Here is a 25,888-nt window from a genome sequence, read left to right on the forward strand (position 1 = left end):
TGGAAAGGATAGAAATGTAGTTTGTCTCTTTTATACGATTATTAATCGGTTATTTGAAGTAATAATCGACAGATTAATCGATTATCAAATTAATTGTTAGTTGCAGCCCTAATTAATATATATATATATATATATATATATATATATATATATATATATATATATATATATATATATATATATATATATATATATATATATATATATATATATATATATATACATATATCTATATCTATATATGCATATGTATATGTATATATATATATATATATATATATATATATATAACGACACAGGGACTTCTTATCTAATGACTCAGTATTTCACAATCGTACCACAGCCGGTGCAATGTTTTTTTTTACACTGAATAATTCGGAACTATTACGTGTAGCGCTATCGTGAACGATGACTCTCACCAATCACATGGATTCCAGCATGCACTTCCGACAAAAATCCGAACCCCTCAACACAGATGCAAAACAGCAGCCGCAGAACAGTTTCAGCATTGATAAATCACACTGCGAGTACTAAATGATTATATTTTCATTTTTTCTTCCCAGTAGTCAATACATTTTTGAAATGTTCTGATAACTAGCACATATTCTGCATTTACACGAAAACAGTCACGCTAAATGGACTGTACTCTCTATTTTGCTCATTTAAGAGACCCAATCCTCTGCACACAAGCCTAGTAAATCAGCTTTGTGCTTTTGTGCTATAAAGTTTGCACATATTTTAGTACACGCAAACCTTTAGTAGATGTTACTACATACAAACCATGGTGTGGATACAGTGACAGTACACTTTCTTCATTACCAGTACTGTAAAAAACTACATCTGGGATAACACTTAGTGCGTGTTTTAAAGACCAAACAAACCATCTAGTTATTTAATCTCAAATATTACAATTCACTGCTCGAGCATATTTCAAAGAGCTAAAATCATGCATCAAGCAAACAATGCGCTGTCTATTAGACCTATTTTTTTTTATTTAACGAGAGATTGCTAAATGTGACCCAGGAGGAAATAAAAAAAATCTCTCTGCTCGCACAACTCCAAACACTTTTAGCATATTATCAGCTGAGATTAGGCAAAGAAAAAGACTGAGTAAAGAATGCCAACAATGTACTAATATGAGACAGTTTACGAAGGACGAGTACACACATAATGTGTTTAAAAGGTATATGGAAGAGAACAATTGAAACCCATCATGTCTTAATATTTATTTGTATAGCAGCCCTTAATCACAAGTGCCTCAATGACATCCCCTGATCAATTTATTATTTATTCGAATGATGAATGAAATATTTTTATCATCAAGATATTGCTTAGTCAATATTGTGCATGTACCCATATTTATGCATAATACGATGTGGCTACACCTTTTTTTTTTTTCTTACGGTATTTATTAATGCATTTAATTAAATTTAAATTTGATCTTTTCTTGTTTTTATAAGGGCAGGTGAAGGAAAATATTGTCTGCCTATTTTGTGAAGCATAGAGGCCTCAGTGACTGTTATTATATTGTTAAAGAAAACAATGTGAGTGTTACTTCATGCACTTTGTCACTGCAGTACGGAATAGTGATCGACTCAGGTTCATCCCGGTCCACCATCTATGTGTACAAGTGGCCCGGGGACAAGCAGAATGAAACAGGAGTGGTGACGGAGAAATCAAGTTGCAGAGTGCCAGGTGAGCCTTTATTTCTATGAAATCAATAATTAAAGGGGATCTATGATGATTTCAAAACACTTCCTTGTGGTCCAGTAAGCATTCGCCACCGCCCGCCAGAAATGTTTTGTAGTTTTTTTTTTTTTATAGCTTTCTTGCTTTTGTTGTGCACTAAGGACGTCGGTGACCGCCACAAGCCATCTGTTTTGAGTAACTCTCACCACAACACAACATCCCATATGATCTTGATAATATGTATTGGATATGCTTTGGTGTCAACTTTGCGTAGATTATGCTTCACAGTCAAATTCATAACCTACTTTCTGCCTACAAGATGTTGGTTTGTGAAGGCGCTCCAAGATTGCAAATGAAACTACACTCCACCCTCTCCAAAAGTATTACAATTTATCTTTTGAATATGTAAACTGTTTACATATATATCTTGAAAACGTCACCATGATTTTTTTTCCAGACACGGTTCAAAATAAATTTCATAAACAAATATATAGATTTACCCAGTCACAATTTTAGATAGACCTTAGCAGCATTTATGTTACTGAATGTAATTGTGCGCATGCCAAGATTGAACTGAAATAATACTTTAATTTATGGTATCTTCTCTTGCGTTTCGTCAAACCAAGTCGTAGAGTCACTGACTTTTTCTGCCAGAGTTTAGCGGCGAATCCAATTTCATACTGGTCCATTTTGACAAATCAGTCCGTGTAAAATGTCATAAAGACAAAAACTCAATTATTTATTTCATTGAAATTTAGAGAAACTCGGGAGAAAAAAGACGAGAATTAATAACACACAAGGCTCCAGGCAGCAGCCATAACAGTTTCAAAGCCTAAGCAGACAGGGAGGCGCTTATACCTAATGTTCAAATAAGTATGTACACAGTACTGTGATGTCACAACTAGGGTTGTTCGGTATACCGGTACTAATAAAGTACTGCGATACTAATTGATTTAAATCAGTACTATACTGCCTTTGAAAAGTAACGGTACCGTTCTTTCATCTAAATACCCACTGTGTGGCGGTGACTACAGAGCCGAGGCACATGATGTTGAGTGTGTCAAAACGCACACGCTCAGTGCATACAAGCACTAACATCTTGGAGAGGAGGAATGGCAAAAAACGCCAATTCTACTGGTTAATTGGGGCGGCGTGGCGAAGTTGGTAGAGTGGCCGTGCCAGCAATCGTAGGGTTGCTGGTTACTGGGGTTCAATTCCCACCTTCTACCATCCTAGTCATGTCTGTTGTGTCCTTGGGCAAGACACTTCACCCTTGCTCCTGATGGCTGCTGGTTAGCGCCTTGCATGGCAGCTCCCGCCATCAGTGTGTGAATGTGTGTGTGAATGGGTGAATGTGGAAATACTGTCAAAGCGCTTTGAGTACCTTGAAGGTAGAAAAGCGCTATACAAGTATAACCCATTTATCATTTAATAAAGAGTGTGGGTGAAGCGCAATATGGAGATATTTGGGCTTCAAAACTAACGGTAACGGTGACGCTTTAGACAAGGAAGCGCCGCGCTTCAAGTGTTGCTTTAAAACACGCCTCGCCAAACGTGGCGATTAGTATTAGCACCTTTGCTTCAAACTTTGGTAAACATTTAAATTTATAAGCATTCAGATCTGCACAAGGAGTTTAAATAGTGACAGGTAATGTAATTGTTGTTACACCTTTCCTCTTGTTATGGTTCGGTGCAGACCGAAGTAGAGGGGCACAGGGCAGACGTTCCCTTCAGGGTTGATGTTTTCGTCGGGTTAACACACTTCACTTTACCCGTCAGTGGGTGTGCTAAGCACCGCTATCAGGTCAGAATGACGAAGCCGCCAATTTGTGACAATCTGGTTGCTTTATTATTAGTTTTGCAGAACACAACCAGACCCATTCATTACTCTACTGCGCAGTGCAGCGCTACCGCTCTCTCTCTTCACTCGCCCACTCACTCACTGACGTCACTGAATCAACACGTTGCTATTCTCGCAAACACACATATACTTCTCTCATGAGTTAACCAGCTCCTTTGGTGTGCACATATAGATACATAACATGTAGATACGTAGACACGAACATAGCTGCTTGGATTGATGCCAAATATTAGCGGAGTTAAAACTACCTAATTGGCAGTCCACTAATGCAAGTAAAATGACTACATTTTGTAACAAATTGCTACAATTTGTGTTTTATCTTTAACAAAACTGTGTTTTACCTGCTACATGGCTTATCTGTGTACATCTATCCATAGTTTTGTTTTTAGTACTTATTAATAATTGCATTTTTCTTAAAGCACAGACCAGGAGTGGCAACCATAAATCATAAAACATTTAATATAATGTAAATAAAGCTTTTAATAATATTCTAACCTAATCCTTGATTATGGCAGACTATATGTTAAAAGGAAAAATGTAAATTGTTCTTTGAGTGCAACAAGAAAAGCCCAATGTGTTTAATGCCTTTTAATTTATATTTTAACCTTCTAAAATGTTTCTTTGAGTGCAATAGGAAACATATGTTTATTGTATTGTAAGATTTTCTGTTACAATAAAGCCAATATTGATCTTTTTTGTAGTTTCCTGTATTTTGAAAAAATATTGATATACATTTTTAAGTTAAAAATTAAAGTACCCATGATTGGCACACACACACAAGGTGTGGCGAAATTATTCTCTGCATTTGACCAATCACCCTTTATCACCCCCTGGGAGGTGAGGGAAGCAGTGAGCAGCAGTTGTGGCCGCACTCGGGAATAATTTTAGGTGATTTAACCCCCAATTCCAACCCTTGATTTTGGTACCGGTACCAAATTTTTGGTATCGGTATCGGAACAACCCTAGTCACAATTTACGCAATCTTAAAAAAAAACAAGACTGCAAAACACTGCAAGCAGAGGCATCCAAAACTGCACACAAGCTCACACCCAAATGCAGGAATTTAATGCATTGCTTAACACAAAAATTCAACATTGCAACAACATTTAAAAGGGGCCTGTCCTCAAAGAAGAGTTTTTAGGTGCAAACGGTGAAAAAATTTACCGTTTCAGCATTTTATCCCCACGTAAAGGCTGTTTTTGGTGGTCTGAAACACAAGTTTTTGAAAACTTTCTCCAGGGTGGGAAGGTCTGAAAACTCCGGCATTGTCATTTCTGTGCGGCAAGGGAAGCCGCCACAGTACCCGAGAATGATGATGTCGCTGCCTCCTTCCCTGTCTGTAGCTGCCCCGGGAGGGAGAAGGCACGCTCAACAGCTGTCAACAACAAAGCTGTGATTGTGATGTATAATAGTTACTAATATTAGCACTATGTCAAGAAAAGCTTGCCAGTATCTTATCAACCAGACATGCAGTACAGACATATACATAATATTAATAATCAACGCGTCATATTATTTTATAATGCAACTATTTCAAGCTTGAGCCACCAGAGGAACGAGTGCTTGTTTGTCTCCTTTACTACTGTATGCTACTGCTGAGACCAGTGTTTTACCGTGATATGCTGTACTATTCAGGGATGTGAGCACCCTTTGAGGAAAAAAAGAGGAAAATTGAGAAAAAAAAGAGGAATGTTTCTATCAGCACAAAGTGCTGAATTACAACTGATTCGGAAAAAACAAGTGTTTGGGTTGTAATCATCCAAAAAAGATTAGCAGCAAATTGGGCAGCCGTCAACGTTTTGGCTCGGAGTGCAAACAAAGGTGACAAGCAAGATAACAAGTTGCTAGTTAACTAAACATCTTGCTAGCTCACTTGTTGTCGTCTCTGTTCGCTATCAGAGCCACAACATGGACGACTGTTTACTTTGCTGCTAATCATATTAGCTTGTCCTGCAAATCCGTGCAGCGTTTAGGAGCGAACAGCGAGTACCTGCGACTACAAATTTAGTTTATATCGTATTTTTATTGTTATTTCATTTAAAAAACGCAGAAGTTATATTTTGACGCAACCATGTTTAAAATGTGGATGTCCGCGTTTTCATCTGCAGAGCTCTTTGCTGCATCTGACACAACGAGATAGACTGTGGGCTCCGCATGGCACAAATAATGCTCTTGGGTTCATTTGCCTTAGTCTGGCTAGGACTACGGTCTGCTTCCCCTTCATGTTTGCTCCATTATAATACGACAGTCTTCAAATGGGATTTGCATCTCTTGGAGTCTCCTTAAAATTAGGGCTGAGAGGCTTTCTCCAGTGGTTTGTTCTGGCACAAGAAACCCCAATAAATTACCTTTTTTATTTGGAGAGGCCCTTCAACTGAAACAATTCTAATGATAATGGATAACTGCTCTTAATGGCTCAAATCTGAAATGCAGTCTAAAATTATTGAAAAGTATTTGGACTGTTTGATTTAAAGCACAATGGACTTAGGTTCATTTAATTTGTAATTGTTTCCCCTAACACCAATGTTTCGCTCTGCCAATGACTGAATGATTACTACCAACCTGGTAAGCACTTCACGCCACCTTCTCCTTTCTGAATGTATTAGTGCCATTACCACTTTGTCTATTGGTTGGCCTGATTTTATACTCTCAAGTTCCTTCCACGATCCCATGTTCTTAGTATGTTCAGGACTATTTTCATGCATTCTAAGAGTCTCACTGCAGTTTTTTCAGTAATCAAAACCATCCCTGATTAATTTAAATGATTTCTGGGAGAAGAGCTTGCAACAAAAACGGTATAAATTATCTTTTTTAGGGGAATACACAACCATGTTCTTTTAATTTTCTCTCCAATCACTAATTGTCGGTGGAAGTAGTGGTGATGGAAACTTTTTCCATCCTCTCTTTTAGGGAATGTGAAACCCGATTTTACCTCATAAAGTCATCAACTAAGTAATTCGGTTTTTAGAGTGTCATTTAAATTGTTGTTGCCAGTCAGCAGGATCAATGGGGGCAGCTTTGATGGATTGACATGAGGCATTCGTTGAAGCTGAGGATGTGTTTTCAAGTTGTTAGTTTGGAACATTGAGTCTGCTGCTACTGGTTCCTTCTCACAGGAGAAGTTAAACAACAATTATAACAACTTTGAAATATCTCTTAATATATATTAATTATGATGATTTTAGTTAAAATACAAGAACAACATTTTCAATTGTGACTCTTTTGAGTGTTCCTTTTTCTTGTCAATATAATGAGTATATATAAGGATATACTGTAATCATATTGTAAAGTATATAAGCAAAGTACATATAATATATGATTACACTTTAATGATAAGTTGCAACCCATAATATATGTATAACCTGTTACTTCTTATTCCAGTAATAAGATTATAAAGTAACTCTACTCCTCTATTGATAGAAAGTCCATATAACAGCACTGAAAGCTACTTTTGTATGAGCATGCAAGATAATATCCATGATGAATATCCATTATTTTCTCTTGCATAATGATGTTATTAGTAATGAAATACATTTAAGCACTAATTGTATGCAGCCAAAGTAAGACAACTATTTCTGATGAATAGGCCTGGATGCCTTGAGAATATTTAAAAAATATTGTGTCAAAAATTAGTCCATTGATCATTGATCATTTATGTTGTCTTCCTTTTAATTTGAAAAGGCTTGTTATTGCAGTCTGTTACAAACAACAAACACTTTGGATCTACACGAGGAGTTTGGCTTTCACCAGCAAATGTGCTGCTGCTTCTTGCTGTCTGAATAGATGTTGTAGCAGAAACAAATAAAACGACACAAAATGCAATCGCTGCATGCATTGTGACTCTAAAGTACTTTTGTCTAATATTATACAAATATTGCCTTCATATTGTATTTATTAATGAATAAAACATAGAGAATGGGAAGAAATTGCCCTGCAGTTATATTGTAAAACAGAAAAACGTACACGTTTCTTCAGGGCGAGGCTCAGGTGAACACAGTGCCACCTCCTCCTTTGTAGCAGCCTCGCCTTGTGCCTGTTGTGGCTGTAAATATTTGCTGATGGCAGCTACTGTAGATAATCGCAAATATAATTAATTATTTCATAGCTTACATTGTAGCCAAATTAGCCGATAGCCAAGCTTACATTAATTACAGTTTAAGGTTGGGTTGCCAACTTTTTCACTGTAATGAAACAACTGGAAAGATGTGATGTATTATAATTGTATTATATGCATGTTCAAAATAAACTGAAACCAACCAACTCACTGTCTGGGCATTTCTGGTTTTTCTGCTCTACAGCTGTTGTAGTGTTGCTTAATTACATTCTGTTCACATAATAAATTCAATTATTTGAGCTTATGGTTACCGTCTGCAAACTATACATGCGCTGTTCCGTCAATAATAGCAGCATTGCTACAACTGCTTGTTTCTGTTAGCTAACTTAGCCCCTATAAGATAGGTCATTAAGCTAACGCTAACAAATTATTTCGCTAAATTGACATACATACCTCCGTAATTCCTCCTCCTCCTTTCTTTGCTTTCTATAGGCCGCACCAGATAACTTGGACATCCCCTTTTTCATTGTAAAAGATAATCAATCTGATAAAATCGCCGTCTACCCCTCTTCGACCGTGACGTCGCCCTCCACTCAACCCTAGCAGTAGCAGCAGGTGAGTCAGGTTCATGGCGGAGGTCGGCTGTAGGTCACTCATAGCAAGACTATTAAATATTAAGGTTTGATTGTTATTTATTTGAAAACAAAAAGTTTCAATTAAGTGTACAGAGAGCGTGTTACACATACTGTTTTCTACAATTTGGCTCCCCTCCAACAGATGGCAACCCAATCGGCCTTTTGTAGGCAGAGCACAGACCTTTTATATTTATATTACATTACATATACAATAACAATCAATACAATCCATTAGCTAATTGTTAAGCAAAGTATGTTTTGATGCCACGCAAACGCGGTGCGATGGAGTGACGTCAGACGTAAGCCTGGGCCGACAATTAATTTAATTTATCGACTTAAGTCGGTTAAATAAATCAAGAGCATTCACGCTTTTTATCGGTTTTAGCAGCTGTGCAGACGGGCACAGACTCCGTTCAACAGGAAGTGAACTCACGTGATGTCACAAAAACCGTAAGTGAAACAACCGATGGAACTTTACAATTTAAAATGGAAGAAGATAAACACATTTAAAACACAGATAAAAATAATATGGCTCTTATGAAGCCGGAACAATATTTTATGCCAACAATGTATATTGTGTGGCTGTTTATTTTAGTTATTTAAAAAAACAACTTGGTTAAAATATTTTAGTGTGTGTTACGGCTATTTATTTTAGTTATTTAAAAAAACAATTTGCTTAAACAGATTTTAGTGTGTGTACTTTTTGAGCACATTCAAGAATACCACAATAATAATAATAATCATGATCATTTTGGTCACAGTAACTTTATCTAGCCATTTTGTCTATTGTTTTGGTTGTGTATATTTGAAGGCCCCCCACCCCCTCCTTCACAGAGACAGAACCTATTTTATTGTTTTTGGTTGTTATCTTTATTCAAGTGCATCATTTTGCTTACATCCATCCATCAATCCATTTTCTTCCGCTTATCCGAGGTCGGGTGGCGGGGGCAGCAGCCTAAGCAGAGAAGCCAGACTTCCCTCGCCCCAGCCACTTCGTCCAGCTCCTCTTGGGGGATCCCGAGGTGTTCCCAGACCAGCCGGGAGACATAGTCTTCCCAACGTGTCCCGGGTCTTCCCAGTGGCCTCCGACCGGTCGTACGTGCCCTAAACACCTCCCCAGGGAGGTGTCCGGGTGGCATCCTTACCACCTTATCTGGCTCCTCTCGATGTGGAGGAGCAGTGGCTTTACTTTGAGCTCCTCCCGGATGACAGCGCTTCTCACCCTATCTCTAAGGGAGAGCACCGTCACCCAACATATCAAACTCATTTCGGCCGCGTGTACCCGTGATCTTGTCCTTTCGGTCACAACTCAAAGCTCATGACCATAGGTGAGGATGGAGACGTAGATCGACCGGTAAATTGAGAGCTTTGCTTTCTGGCTCAACTCCTTCTTTACCACAACGGATCGATACAGTGTCCGCATTACTGAAGACGCTGCACCGATCCGCCTGTCGATCTCACGATACACTTTTCCCTCACTCGTGAACAATACTCCGAGGTACTTGAACTCCTCCACTTGGGGCAATTTTCTTTACAGATGGAGTATATTTTATTTTTATTGTTTGTTTTATTTGACTTTGTATTTAAAAGTTTACATTTCAATAACAATGTTAAAATACAGTATATGACAAACAAGTTAATTGCAATTGAAAGAGTACACTTCCATTACTATTATGTGTTGTCATTACATCAGTGGTTAATTTAGTCTCAAAAAATAATTTGTAGGTCAATATATCGTCGAGCAAAATTAGTTATCGGTCCAGGCCTCCATGACAACTATAGAGACCTGTCAGCAAATGCTCTCTTGCTTCCGACCAACTTTTTGGATTGATATATTACCTTAATTTTTCATTTTTTTGAGTGGATTATTTATTGGCCTGGGGATTACTAGGTCGCTAGACACTGGACTTTGGGGGTCTTTTGAGGATGAAATATTATTGTGTTACAAATGTTTGTGTGGTGTTGCTACCTTATTTGTGATTAGTCTAAACTGATGACCACTTATAGGTCTGGGCGATATGGCAAGAAAAAAATAATCTGATCTCGATTAAAATTAAGATTTTTTTTACTATGTAATTTTTAACCTGACAGTTTAAAAGCATCTGTACTAAAAAAAAATAAAAAATAGGGATTAGTCCAACATTTTCATAACGTTCTAAAATAATTTAAAAATATTAAATAAGAAAAAGCATAAAAACAATGTACCAATACATTTGAGTTTACATGTTCCAAGTAAAAGAAAGCACAGTTAGTATTTCAACACTAGTGCTAGTAATAAAAGTTGTCTTGAACTTAACAATGAAGATGTTTAATCGGTGGTCGCGTCCACAATCGGTTGCAGTAGTAGCAGGTGTTTTTCACACAGCTTTATGGCGACAAGTAGTCATCACATTTGCAAAAGAAACATATCACCTGACACGGAGGAGTCATTTGAGAAATGTTTGGTTCTATATTTTAGAGTTAGTTTTAGTTGGCCGTTTGTCCTGGAGGAAGACAGAGAAATAGTCCCAGAGGGGTGCATCATGCAGGGCTGTGTATTTAGTGCTGGCCCCTAGCTGGCACTGCTCCATGGAGGTAAGTGTTTGTCAAGTACACGGTAATTATGTTTCCCCTTTTCCTCTCAGTGACAGCATTTCAGTCACATTAAGCCAATATCCGTGACTTTCCGAACAATGATTCCGTATGCGATTCTGATGATACGGAAACCTATGATTCTGTTTACATCCGCGCACGGCGTAACCAGAAGAGGGATGTTAAAAAATCAACTCTGATTGGCTGTTCTGTCGTGTCTTTTTTTATGCTTTGCAGCGGCGCCTGAATAAATGTGACACCACGTGTGTCACAATTAAGAGGTCAGCTGGATAAAAAAGTACCGATAGCAGTATCATAAGAATTTTAATAGTCCGCTACGACCGATCCAATTAGGAACCGGTACCTAAAAATACTGGTACTCGGTATACATCCCTGGGGGACACATTTTTTTTAAACCCAAAACACAAGTGTTGCTGTGGGGACATGCCCTGAATCAGAAAAGACGAAATTCATCATGGGTCTACTTTCAATAATATTGAAAAACATCAGCTAAAGTCTGTCTTTTTGTTATTGCCGTACTAAAGAATATAAATAATACCTTTGTATTCTGTTTTTTTAGGTGATGGAATTTCAGCCATGGGAATCGACCCAAATAAAGACAAAGAATCATGGGAAGGCTTCAAAAAATGCATGACAAATGTCTCCGCAGAAATTCCTCCAGAAAAGCACAACAGCACTTCTCTCTTCTTGGGGGCCACAGCCGGGATGAGACTGTTACAGTAAGAAGTAACAAGGAAGCAAAGCCCGTGTCAAACACAAGTATATTACAGGGTGATCATATACATGCAGCATGTTGTTAGAGGCTGTCAAACATGTTTGGACTGCAAGATAACGGAAGATTCTGTAAGGCAGGAGGTGTTCGAGCAAAGTCCAAATTGGATCTACTCTCCATTGAGAATAAGACAAGATGTTTAACACGAGATAATGAGTTCATCAACATCATATTTTAATAGACTTGATCCTAGTATGAGAATGTTGCATTCCACAATGTTCCACATTGGCTTTCTTACCGACACACCTCTTGCATAACCAGCATTTAACTGTCATTTAAAATTGCATATTACCAGTTCAAAGGCCAAACTTGGAAATAATTCCACACGGCAGACATTCTAGCTCTGAAAATTGTTGCTCTGTGGAGCACCGCACAGGTTGAAGAGGTCATCATTCATATGTGGAAATCCAAGATCATTATTAGCAGTAAACAGATCCATATTCGATCTAATATCACCTTTTAATGTCAGCATTTATATCAGTCAGCCGATCTATTCAGTCATCACAAATTGTTACCTATATATTTTTTTACATAACTTGTGGTTTTACTCGTCACACGTGTAGATTAATTTTCCGAAAGTACATGTATTTCTATAGTTATTGGTTCCTATTATGTGTTTTGTTTTAAGAGAGCAGAATCCACAGAGAGCTGCTGAAGTCCTAGAAAGTCTGAGAGAATACCTGCAGTCGCTGCCCTTTGACTTCAAAAATGCATCCATCATTTCTGGTCAGGAGGAAGGACTCTACGGATGGATTACTGTCAACTATCTCTTGGGAAACTTCCTTGAGGTAAAACAAACCATGCATGAAATCAACATTACCATGTTTGTCGATGCTGATGATAATAAGTACAGTAGCTAAGGATATCACCACGGGCTCAGGAAAACTTCAAAAAACCACTGTCAGTAACTGCAGTTTGTCGCTACATCTGTAAGTGCAAGTTAAAACTCTACTATGCAAAGCGAAAACCATTTACCAACAACACCCAGAAACGCCGCCGGCTTCGCTGGCCCCAAGCTCATCTAAGATGAACTGATGCAAAGTGGAAAAGTGTTCTGTTCAAGTCCACATTTCAAATGTTTTTTGGAAACTGTGGAGGTAGTGTTCTCCGGACTAAAGAGGAAAATAACCATCAGGACTGTTATAGGTGCACCAAAATTCAAAAGCCAGCATCTGTGATGGTATGGGGGTGTATTAGTGCTTACACATCTGTGAAGGCACCATTAATGCTGCAAGGTACATACAGGTTTTAGACCAACATATGTTGCCATCCAAGCAACGTCTTTTTCATGGACGCCCCTGCTTATTTCAGCAAGACAATGCCAAGCCACATTCTGCACGTGCTACAACAGCGAGGCTTCGTAGATTGCGGGTACTAGACTGGCCTGCCTGTCGTCCAGATTTGTCTCCCGTTGAAAATGTGTGGCGCATTATGAAGGGCAAAATACGACAACGTAAACCCCGGACTGTTGAACAACTTAAGCTGTACATCAAGCATGAATGGGAAAGAATTCCACCTGAAAAGCCTCAAAAATTGGTCTCCTCAGTTCCCAAACGTTTACTGAGTGTTGTTAAAAGGAAAGGCCATGTAACACAGTGGTAAAAATGCCCCTGTGCCAACTTTTTTGCAATGTGTTGCTGCCACTAAATCTTAAGTCGATGACTATTGGCAAAAAAAAAATAAGTTTCTCAGTTTGAAAATTAAATATCTTGTCTTTGCAGTGTATTCAATTGAATATAAGTTGAAAAGGATTTTCAAATCACTATATTCTGTTTTTATTCACGATTTACACAACGTGCCAACTTCACTGGTTTTGGGTTTTGTAATACCAAACAGGAGAACATACAAACGGTAAGTCTACCGTAACTGTCATGAGGGACATTACATTAAACATACACTTTATTAAGGTGTATTTAATTTAATTTTGAATATGCCAGTATTGTTCAGATAATCAATGAAAAGACACATTTCATTTGTAGTATTAAATTATACATACAAGTATTTCAGCAAAATAAAATGGATAGTGCACAATGACTTAAAAAAAAGGAGCAAAAACTACCACAGGCTTGCATTTAAATCATTCATGTTTTGCTTCTTGTATCCATAGACTTAGTTTCTCTGACTTTGTTAACAATAACAACAACGTCCGAAAACATGATTTTGTGATAATATTAACAAGATTAAAAAAAATATCAATCCTATTACTTTAATATACTTCTATACACTATTGACTGATCTTATACTAAATATCAATAGCATCGAAATTTGGATCGATCACCCCTATTTCATGTAGAAGCTTAAGCGGTTAGCTTCTTGTACCTTCCTGCTCAGTGTGTGTGTGTGTGTGTGTGTGCGTGCGCACGTGTGTCCAGCCATTTATTTTTCTCTGCACCGATACTGGTACTTGTAAGAATGTTTATTTTCCGCCTCCGGTTACGCACTGTGAATGGACATGAGATTTAAACCACTGTTCTGGAATTCAACTCCTGTAACGAGAAATTTGGGAATGTAAATGTGTCTCCTTGAGCATGCATCCCCTTTGAAGGAACCTTTCATATCTGAGTGTAATCTTTAGTCATAGGAACACTAGGATACAGCTGTATACAGTAAAGGTTGTCTGGGCTCGGCAGCTCATCAGCCGATCAGTTGAAAAAGAATCTGGTCATCTCTATAGTTTTATATAACTGAAGAATCAAGGAATAACCTGCTAAAAGTTCAGCTAGGGTCTGCATACAAGTCAAGATAAAGGATTATATTTTCACAATTTTTTTCACTTTTATTATGCGATCATTGAATTGTCCACCATCCAGGATCATACTGATTGTCATCCTTTGTGAACAAGAAATTAGCCTGATAACCAACAAACAAATACACAAACAAACCCACATATGGCACTCCTCAAAACAGTTCAGCTTTGGCAGAATTCTGCGCTCTATCTTTTTTATAGTCTTAAACCAAAAAGTCACTTGGATATGTATTCAAAGGCAGGCTGAACATCATGGCTTTTTAAGTTTGTTTGGCCTATTGGTAGTGCAGTTGTTTATATATATGGATTTTTTATTGCTGGCATGGGAACAGTGCCCCATCACAATGGTCCTGCGATTGGTGACCAGTCCAATTTGTGGTATGTCTTTCACTCACCATCAATGAGAGTCTCCAGTCTCTAACACACTCCGAAACATGTTTAACAGTGAATACAATGCAAGGAAAAGGTAACTGACTTTTAACCAGATCACATGTCTTTAATATTCTTAATAATACTGTTCACACTGTCACCTTTTCTGTTATGTTTACAGAAAAACACATGGAATACCTACGTTCGTCCACAAGCGTCAAAGACGATGGGCTCAATGGATCTTGGTGGCGCATCAACACAGATCGCCTTTGCGGTTGAGGATGAGCTAATGGGGCCTGACTACATGCACATCAAACTGTACGGTTACAGCTACAACGTCTACACTCACAGTTTCCTCTGCTATGGCAAAAATGAGGCTGACAAGAAGATTTTGGACAAAATCGTTCAGGTATAAGATCGTAGGTTGTTTTAGAAGACTGTGTGTTGTCTCTGAGCCTCTTCATGGCTTGTCCAAAATTTCAAATATGGAATACAGGAATTACAGAAAGTTAAATCAAACTAATTGCTATCAGATAAATTCCTTGTTGCCAGGAAAAAGGAAAGACGTCTTTTGACATAAACACTGAAAATGTATTCACCAACACTAAGATCTTATATAAAGCTTTTAACAAATTATTGCCACCTTATCTACAACGTTTTTTTATAAGACGAGTGCAAGCTCATAACTTGAGAGGCTTTGGATATTTCTTATTGCCGAGAGCTCAAACCACTCGTAAACGTTTTTGTGTGTCTGTATGCGGAGTAAAACTATGGAACAAACTGGACTTACAACACAAGCAATGCCAAACTATTAATCGATTTAAACTATTATACAAACATGGGGTCTGGTTCAAATATAGAGATGAGGGTCTTTAATTTGACCTGCTGCTATACTCTGTCTCAAAGTGTTAACATGTGCTCAATGTTTCCTTACCATTATTGCTATGTTGTCTATTACCATTATTGCTATGATGTCTATTACCATTGTTGGTATATTCATTATTCCTACATTGTTGATACAAATGATTGTTACAGTGTAATAATTATTGTTACCTGTGGTAATGCCACTATGATACAACATCTGTATTATAATCCTTGAACAAAGTGAGAGTGAAACTCATGTGAATAATCACTGAATGGAGAACTGGGGGTAGGATTAAATAAGTTATCTTCTTCCCACTCCCTTTCAGGCAAAACTGGACAATAATGCACTATATTAATTTATGTTATTATGTTTTGTCAACTTGTACGTCTTTGTCATTGCCTGAAATAAATAAATAAATGAATGAAATGAAATGAAATGATTTAAACACAAATTCCCTCCATTTTGAATACTTGTATAAAGCAAAGCCTTCCAGGAAGTTTAAGTATTTTTTCTCCCACTATTTTCCGTATTTGAAAGTATTAAAACAAACTAGGGTAAACAATTTCAGTAGAAATTGCTGGCAAATGCTAAAAAGCCACCGTAAATGCTAAGAGTTAGCATGCCAGCAAGATAGACAATAATATGACTTTTAGGTGTATACCTATGAAATTGGGGAAAATGTTTACAGTTATTAGCATGTTAAAAAAAGCTAACAGTTAACATGCTAGCAAGAGAGCACCAATAACTATATCCATGACTTTTAAGTTTATACCTACAACATTTTCTAAAATGTTACCATGCAAAATGTAAGCGTCATCTGATAACTGTTAGCATGGCAGTACATAGCGTGACACAATTGTCAATAAAAAACATTTGCTGTACGGTAATTAAAATCTGATGTACATGAAGTTCATGATAATAATTCTATGAAATATGTAAAACGGCCATGTATAGAATATACTGTAAAGCATGGTTCTGTAATACACCAAAACGATCAACTGGAATTGTATGGAATTTCAATTCGACTTCCGGTTTGTGATCTCAATAATTCAAATTCAATTCAAATCCAACAAATTAACTAAGGTTTTTATAAACCAATTTGGAATGCATGTTCTTAAATGTGCAGACCAAAATGTAAATAATTGATCAATGAAGTGCTGCCGACAGACAAACGGCAACTAGTCATGGATGCATTATGTTGTAAAAGCTATTGATCGGGCTAGGAGTATGTGTATTGTTAGTGTGGAAGAAATGCATTATTTCCCGTTGTATATAGCTTCACGTGCAACTTTTAGTAAGAGGAGAAAGTGGGTATAATGTGACAGGTATGTTTTCAGCTTCAGCCTAATGCATTACGGGAATATCTTTAAATGGAAATCATAAAGCTCCTAGGTCCACCTTCTAGTTTCATCATCTTAACTGCTTTTGCATGATGTCCCCCCCATCTACCACCCCGGTCTCTGACCTGTAATTCCTTCTCACAATGCTACAGGGATCATCTAACCATGTCAACATTACCAACCCCTGCTACCCGGTGGACTACGAGGTGACCCATAATGCCTCAACCATTTATGACACAGAGTGCACAAAGAAACCAAAAAACTACAACCCGGATAAACAATACCACATGGTGGGTGTGGGTGACTCGAACCAATGTCGGAGAATAGTGGAATCCATATTTGATTTCAGCCCCTGTTCTTCTGCCCACTGCTCCTTCGATAAAGTCGAGCAGCCGCCAGTCACTGGGGAATTCTTGGTAAGACAAAGTATACACACACAAGGCAGCAAAAGAAGATGTGACGTTATTTACTACGTCGGTATGTGTTTTTAGGCATATGCAGGGTACTTCTTCATTGCCAGAGCTCTGCTGATGAACAATAACACTGACAAGATCAGACCATCAGAGTATGATGAATTCAACAACAAAACCAACCAATTGTGCAGTACACCTTTGGGTGTGGTAAGAACTGTAATTCATTACACATATACATATTGTTATACAACACTGGGGATGGGTACTGAATCCGTTACTTTTATAGGCAGCGATCGAATCCAATGGTGCCCTATTTTGATACCTTTGTTGCTCATGACGTCACGTTTGGTTCCAGACTTGACACGGGCTGAAAACCTTGTCGAGGAAATAATCACTTAAAGGGGAACTCATCTTTTTTTGGAATTTTGCCTATCGTTCACAATCATTATGAGAGACAAGAAGACACATCTTTTTTTATTAGGATTTTAAAGATGATTAAAAAAATGCTTGGAAGATGCAGCTAATGGGAACCACTGTTGTAGGCTTCAACAAGCCGTCTAAAACAAATTCAAAACCCTCCATCAACGTTTTATATACACGCTGCAAGTCTATATATAATGCAGTAACAGACATGTTCATAACAATATGTAATATGTAAAATATTTACCATATTTTGGTAATTTTAATCAATGGTGGAACTTTCTTCTCTGGCGCATTTATTTCCGTTTTCATAGCAGCGCACAGCCAACTTCCGGCATCTATTGTGTGTTCCGACTTCCGCAAACAAAGACACAGGTGTGTTCTAATCATGGCAGACTTGGTGACAGAAAACGAATACTACTATTTTTGGACAAATGAGGTTTAACAACCTTATCTTTTTTAAGCTGAATATATATGAACAGAGTTTGAACTGCTGCCTATAGAAGTGAGCACGAAGAAGAGGGTGAAACGTTGGAGCACACCGAAGCCCAGAGAGTGACGTCGGTGCAATTTGGTCATGCTGGAAATCTGGAACTTTTGAGCCAAGCTATGCCAAATTTTTGGAGTGCCCAAATCAACTGGAAACGTCCCTGGCCAGCTTGACCAAACAGGCAACTGTCCATCAAGTAAGACACTATACTATTGTTCATAATACATGCAGTACATCACTGTACAATTACATTACATACACTATTGAGCTAGCTGTGTACAAACAAAACATGAAATATGGGCTCATACTTTACAGATACTGATTGTTCATGTTTTTCAGTCAGTACAGGTTATTGTCCGGTCGCATTGTGTTGTGCACTACAAACTCAAACACGTTTCGTGTTGACGTAGAACAGACCTGGTCAACCCGTGGCTCGCGAGCCTCATGCGGCTCTTTGGCTGGTTTCACGCGGCTCTTAACTCTGTTATGAGAGTAGCGTATGTGTGTGTGTGGCCCTTTAAGATATGACTGCATTTGAGGTGAGTGACGTCAGTGAGTGGGTGGGCGAGAGAGGTGAGGGAGCGGTAACAGTGAGTGCGTGCAGGTGCTGGTAGCTTGGTGGATGGCTGCGTGCAAGACACCAATAAAGTCACAAAGTTGCAACAAACCGCCGGCCTCGTCATTCACCCTCGAGTCCGGAGCTGTAAAGACCCACTGCCGGGTAAAGTGAAGGGTGTTACCCCCGAAGTATATCGGCCCTGGAGGAACGTCTCCCATGCGCTCCTCGACTACGGTCTGGGAGCCGGAAGCAGGAAAAGTGTAACAACTCTATTAGTGCCTTAGTGTTTACTATGAAGTCTTTATTTTGACAGCCCCTCGCGGTAAACTTGTCTGAGTGCAAACTGAGGCAGTATTTGTCACTGATAAAACTTTCGGCGAATCAAAATTTATGACCAATACAAACGCAATAAACGGGGATGGAAATTTGACCCGGCAAATATAAACAAAAGAAAACACTGACGGAAAGCGATAATGAGACAATAAAAAAACAAGCAAACTGGGTGGTAGGTAAAAAAAAAAAATCTGCGTCCGGGTGACACGCGGGCTTCAGGAATTGCGCGTCCTTTCTGAGTTCAATGCGTAAAAAGACACACAAAGTGCGGTAACACCAACACTGCTTGACAGTATAACAAAATAAGTCACATCTATATTCTGTAACATACAGTTTTAGAAAAAGTGCAGAGGTAGAAATATTCCAAATAACCTCTTGTATACAATGTAAACATAAATAATGCCTCAAAACTAGTTAATTATATTTCAACACAACACAGCAGACGAGCTCTCGCCCTGCACAGCTGTTTTGTGCTTTGTAGTGCTCTGCTCCTTCCTCACGAATGCTGCTGCGTGCGCTCGCCTCCACAATTTGTTTTGTTTTTAACTCGTTCTTAACCCTGGACGTACATTGAAAATACCAGACATTTGAGGCATTTAAGAAACCCCGCCCGGACAGCCCCGCAAAAGAGGACATGTCCGGGGAAAAGAGGACGTAAGTGTCAGTCAAACATAAGAAGAAGAAGCCGAAGCCTGTTTGAGTGACGTCAAACGTGCATGTGCGTGAGATCACAGTAGTAAACAATTTGTGACAAGTTTGCTCTCAAAATGGCAGGGAAACAAAGCACAGCAAAATGAAAATATGAAGAAGAACACAGGACATTTTTAACAGAGTGGGAGAGTTTATATTTTTTTGTTGAACGTAATGGCAAGCCATTCTGCCTTATATGTCAGGCGTCATTAGCGCATTTCAAAGCTTCAAATCTTCAGCGTCACAAGGAATGCCAGAAGTCCCATTAAGTAACATGCAGAGTAACAGAAAAAATATTATATTTTTGTTTGTGGACTTGGTTGAACTGAGAGTTTGTGTGTGTAAGACAGTGCACACAATGTTAATTGTTGAAAATAACTGGCTTGTGGTCTTAGTACTGTAGGAGTCATGTTGGTGTGTGACATTTACAATAAATCTGGCTCAGCAGAGGTCTGTGTGTGTGTGTGTGTGTGTGTGTGTGTGTGTGTGTGTGTGTGTGTGTGTGTGTGTGTGTGTGTGTGCGTGCGTGTGTGTGTGTGTGTGTGTGTGTGTGTGTGTGTGTGTGTGTGTGTGAGGAAGGGATAGGGTGATGTTCATGTGTGCCCATGTGTAGGATGTGGCTCTTTGCAGTAACACAGTCTCTGACTGGTTGGCCACCCCTGACGTAGAAGCTAGCTTATCTCTTTCTGTAGCTAGCTTTACGGCTAATGCCGCAGCACGCCGATCTGTTACAACGCTAGAAAAAGAGTTCCTCCATGTTCGCTCTTACGATAACAATGTTGCTGCAGCCTGGTTATTATACAGGTTACAAAACGTACATTAAGTTTTATTGGCGGTTTTGTAGAATTGATTGATCCCATTAGCTGTATTGCTAGCCACCTAGAACGAGCTGATTTTTATATGTTAAACTGCAAAAAAAAACAAAAAAAACCTTTTGTCTTCTTGTCTTTTATAAGGATTGTGAACGATGGGCAACATTCCCAAAAAAGTGCAGTTCCCCTTTAAGCAGCACTCAGAACCAACTTAGCCAAACTTCGTCTAGGTAATGTTACTGTTACATCTGGGTCGCATGCTTTTGCGGTGGTCAATTCCCCAAGATGCAGAAGGACATCAGGAAGCAGTGTGCAGATAAGAAAGTGAAGAAAATAATAAATATAAACTTACATGAAAATAAATACCAAACGTAAGCGTCGCGTCAAGCAGACAGGACTGCCAGCCAGAGTGTAGCGCAAGGCAGGAATAAATAGCTTTCTAAATAGTAATCAGTAGCAAGTGAGCATCCCGACCCCTAATCAAAGGCAGGTGCAGTAAATCAGAACCCATGGTAACTATGAAAACAAACGAGGATGCTGAAACAGAAATAAACAACAACTGAGGAAATGCAAAACGAAACATAACATGGGCAACGGATCATGAAAGTGCCCGCCTCTTAAGAGACGGATTCCAGACGTTCCAAACTGAAACAAGTCTTTAGTCACAGGAGGATGGAGGGAGGACATGGTGGCGGGTCGCCAAGCCAAGTGTCCTCCGAAGCCACCGGGGCCGAGTCAGATGGCGGCGGCAAGTCGAACGCCGCCGCAGCTGGCGAGGCAGGCGTCCATGCACTGGTCACATCTTGGGCCGACAAGAAGGCGGACGGGAGCGGCCCCAGAACCTCAGCAGCCGACAAGTTTTACGCCCAAGTGCTGGGTGTCACTGCTGATGGAGCTGCGGGCATCCATGAATTGGCCACATACGTAGCTGTCGAGAATGCAGGCTGTAAGTGCCTGACTGATGTTCTTGCACCAGGCAAGCAGATCGCTGGGCTGAAGGTTGAGCTGACTGCAGAGCCAGAGATGAGGCAGGAGGCGGCTTCGGACCCGTTTGAGACGAGGCAGGAAGCCGCTTCAGACCAGCTTGAGACGAGGAAGGGAGAGGCGTCAGACCCGCTTGAGACGAGGCAGGAAGCGGCGTCAGACCCGCTTGAGAGACGAGGCAGGAAGCGGCGTCGGACCCAATTGAGACGAGGCTGGAGCTGACTACAGAGCTGCAGACAAGGCTGGAGCTGACTGCAGAGCTGGAGACAAGGCTGAAGCTGACTGCAGAGCTGGAGGCGAGGTTGGAACTGACTGCAGAGCTGGAGGCGACGTTGGAGCTGACTGCAGAGCTGGAGGCGGCGGCCAGGCTGGGCGCAGCGCTGAAGGCGGCAGCCGGGGTGAGCGAAGTGCTGAAGGCGGCAGCCTCACTGGACATAGGACAGGCAACGGAGGCTTTGCAGGAGGTGGCAGCCTGGCACGACGCTAGACTGGCGGCGGAGGCTGCGCAGGAGGTGTAGACTTGGATGGGGTCAAGACTGGGGGCGGTGGACATGCAGGAGGTGGAAGCTTGCCTTGAGTGGGCGACAAAGCTGGAACGGGCGTGGCTGCTAAACAAAGCTGATCCTCCAACTTTAATTAATTTTTACCGGGGGCCGCATGAGCTACCCGAGCACTGCTGGAGGGCCACATCGACAATATTTCAATTACATTTTGCTCAATATTATTTTTGATATATACCGTAAGATAAATAATAATAATAATAATAATAATAACAATAATTAATAATAATAGTAATACTTCAACATAGTGTGTGTAACAGCATTCCATGACTAATATAAATAAATTAACATTAATAATAAATGACAGTAAAATAAGCACACGTATGACTGAGGAGTCATAGTGTAACTTCGTGTGGTGTTTGAGTTGTCCGACTTTTTGTGTGGCCATAAACGCACTAGTGGTTTAGTGCTATGCGCGTTGGTGACAGATGACAAGTTGGTTTTGGCCTGGTTTGTACGGCAGAAAATGACTAGTTTTTCGAGATAAAATTGTTTTACTCATGTTTTTGGTGTGGTTATGTCCGAATATAAATAGTTTTGCTCAATAAAGTGATCGATATAATTCCTGTCCTCGAAGCATCTCGATAGACGTTACAATAATTGAACGGTGTTCAATTGAACGGTGTTGACGAACACCATTAGGGCCGCTTGTTGTCACTGTCACTCAAAGTTGCATTGCAAAATTCCATAGAATAAATATGTTTATTTTGTTTAGAATTCAGATGGGATTTGATTTGGTGCGCGGCATATACTTGCTGCGCGCAGCGGACGCTTGAGCAGTGCGCAATTGCGCAGGCACGCACCTTAGAGGGGACGTTGCTTTGCAGTTCATGTCTTGTTGGAAACACGGCATTCCTCATCAACTTTTCTCTTTTTAGCGTCTCGGGTGTAAACCGTGCATCACTTGTCGCTGTGCACCTTCACTCGCAGGTTACACACGGACACAGGCCCATAAATAATACTTTTCAAAATAAAAGCAGCACAGTTGTATTGCGCGCACGACATAGATGTTTTTTCAACTTTATTTTGTAATTGCAGCTGTTCACATTCACTCACAATCACGCACACGCATACGTCCACACGGAAGTAATACAAATAATGATTTTCAAAACAAAAGCAGCACCGTTGTATTGCACACTCGACATAGATACTTTTTAAAATGTATTTTGTAATTTATAATTGGCCTCACGCGGGCCGGACAGGGACGCACAAAGGGCCAGAATGCCCAGGTCTGGACTAAGGGGAGGTGATGGCAAACAGACACCAGGGGGAGGTATGAACAATGATTTATTATATATATTAACTATATACCTGTATATATATAATAATCAAGCTATACAAATAAACAATAGAGTGGAGTGTGAACTAGATCCAAAAGTGTATGTGGTGTAAGGCTATGTGTGTAATTGAGCTGAAGTGTGTGTTACCAAGTGTTGCACGAGAGAAGAGGAAGTCCAGGGGCAGGCAGGTGATCCAGGGCGATAGAGAGGCGTCAGAATCCAGGGACGAGCAAGGAGTCAGGGAACGAAGGCGGCAGTCAGGGAAGCAGGGGAACGACGAGGAATGACGAGTCACACAGCAACGTCAAACACGGGAACGGAGGTCCGCAGTAGGATGATACGACAATGAGACACGGAAGGGAAAACAGACAGAGAGAGCAGGATTGCATCAAGCAGGATGATCGCTTACTATACGCCGATTGAAGACTATATTCCGGCGGCGGCATGCCTGGTTGTCCACGCTTATGAAGGCAGCTACTTCATTAACGGCAGGTGTGCTGAAAGATGATTGCCGCCAGCTGTGGAGGTGCGTGGCCGCGTTCTGCGCAGTGCGTGTGGGGGCGTGTCCCGCGGTGCTTGCAGCGCGCAAGGATGAGAGAGCGCATTTGGGCGTGGCCCGCGGTGCGCTCATCATGAGGCACAGATGAGGACGCATTGGAATGCGCCCTGGCCGTGACAGTATTCCCCCCCCTATGGACAGCTTCCAGATGTCCTAGAAGTCGAACCCCCCAAAAAACAAGAACAAAAGTCAAGGGAGGGTGGAGGGGCGAACTGGTGGTAAGTCGCCGGCCCAAGTGTCCCCGAATCCACCGTGAACGAGTCTGGTGTCGGCGGCGAGTAGACCAAGGAACAGCCACCTTCTTGGACGTCGGGAGGGCGAACTCGCGAGTGGGGCCAGAACCACAACAGCCTACGGGAAATATATCCATGTCTTGGGCGTTGCTGTTGGCGCAGAAAGTGTCCCTGCCCTGGCCACAGAGGGCGCCGTGTGCGGGCGCCTGTTGGCTGCCCTTGCGGCCGGCCAGCCGGAGGTCGCGGTAGCGACGATGCAGGAGACAAGGGGGCTGGCGGCGCTGTGGAAAGGCCCGCCAAAGACGAGTAGGATGAAGACCTTGGAGCCAGAGTCGAGGATGATGATGTCGTTGGAGCCAGAGTCAAGGAGGATGATGTCATCGGAGGCGTGGAAGCAGACGTCATCGGAGCCGGAGACGAGGAGGGCAGCTGAGGAGCAGGCCGAGGCGGAGAGGTCGGCGCTGCCGGCCGAGGCGGAGGGGTCGGCGCTCCCGGCCGAGGCGGAGACACGGGGGCCAGCCTGGGAGCTGGTGGAGACACGGGGGCCAGCCTGGGAGCTGGTGGAGACACAGGGGCCAGCCTGGGAGCTGGTGGAGACACGGGGGCCAGCCTGGGAGCTGGTGGAGACACGGGGGCTGGCTTGGTGACGGGTGCTAGCTCGGAGGCTAGCTGGGTGACGGGTGATAGCTCGGAGGCTAGCTCGGAGGCTAGCTTGGTGACGGGTGCTAGCTCGGAGGCTAGCTGGGTGACCGACTGTCTGGCTGGGGACTGTGGCTGGGAAAAACAGAAGACAGGTGGTATTTCTCTAGCAGGGGGTAGCCTGGCTGGGTGCAGCTGCGCCACCACATCAGCACATCCACCAGTACTATCCCCCCCCCCCCTCCACACACGGATGCCAGACACTACCAGCTGACTGGGGAACAGTCACTAAGGGTGGGAGGTGGGTGGCCAGGCGGCGGGTAAATTCCTCCTTCCCCGTATTGAAGGAAAACAGTCCATCACAAGAATGTTGAGGTGGTCTAGAAAAATTCTCCCAGGTGGAATGAAAAGAAAAAGCCATAGTGAGAGGGGTAAAAAGAAAAACGGAAGAAAAAAAGAAAAAAATGTCACTGGGGCGGGGCTAAAGTCACTGGGGGCAGGGCTAAGGAACTGTGCCGTCATGTCCCTAATCAATTGGCCGGAATATACTGTTAAGGTTTGGACTAAGGGGAGGTGACGGCAAACAGACACCAGGGGGAAGTATGAACAATTATTTATTATATATATATTAACTATATATATATATAATAATCAAACTATACAAATATACAATAGAGTGGAGTGTGAACTAGATCCAAAAGTGTATGTGGTGTAAGGCTATGTGTGTAATTGAGCTGAAGTGTGTGTTACCAAGTGTTGCACGAGAGAAGAGGAAGTCCAGGGGCAGGCAGGTGATCCAGGGCGATAGAGAGGCGTCAGAATCCAGGGACGAGCAAGGAGTCAGGGAACGAAGGCGGCAGTCAGGGAAGCAGGGGAACGACGAGGAATGACGAGTCACACAGCAACGTCAAACACGGGAACGGAGGTCTGCAGTAGGATGATACGACAATGAGACACGGAAGGGAAAACAGACAGAGAGAGCAGGATTGCATC

The 25,888-nt window shown here is 41.1% G+C and overlaps 1 protein-coding gene across 1 annotated transcript in view; it reads left to right on the forward strand.

Moving 5' to 3' along the window:
• Positions 1-25,888, forward strand: part of LOC133660793 (ectonucleoside triphosphate diphosphohydrolase 3-like) — a 42,588-nt gene that overhangs the window by 8,897 nt on the left and 7,803 nt on the right. The window contains exons 3-8 of the mRNA XM_062064376.1: positions 1,578-1,695; positions 11,391-11,550; positions 12,232-12,391; positions 14,900-15,127; positions 17,076-17,339; positions 17,415-17,543. Coding sequence (XP_061920360.1) covers positions 1,578-1,695; positions 11,391-11,550; positions 12,232-12,391; positions 14,900-15,127; positions 17,076-17,339; positions 17,415-17,543 — 1,059 coding nt within the window. The remainder of the gene's footprint in view (positions 1-1,577; positions 1,696-11,390; positions 11,551-12,231; positions 12,392-14,899; positions 15,128-17,075; positions 17,340-17,414; positions 17,544-25,888) is intronic.

Source organism: Entelurus aequoreus, linkage group LG11, assembly GCF_033978785.1.
Source record: "Entelurus aequoreus isolate RoL-2023_Sb linkage group LG11, RoL_Eaeq_v1.1, whole genome shotgun sequence".
In the NCBI taxonomy this organism is placed as follows: domain Eukaryota; kingdom Metazoa; phylum Chordata; class Actinopteri; order Syngnathiformes; family Syngnathidae; genus Entelurus; species Entelurus aequoreus.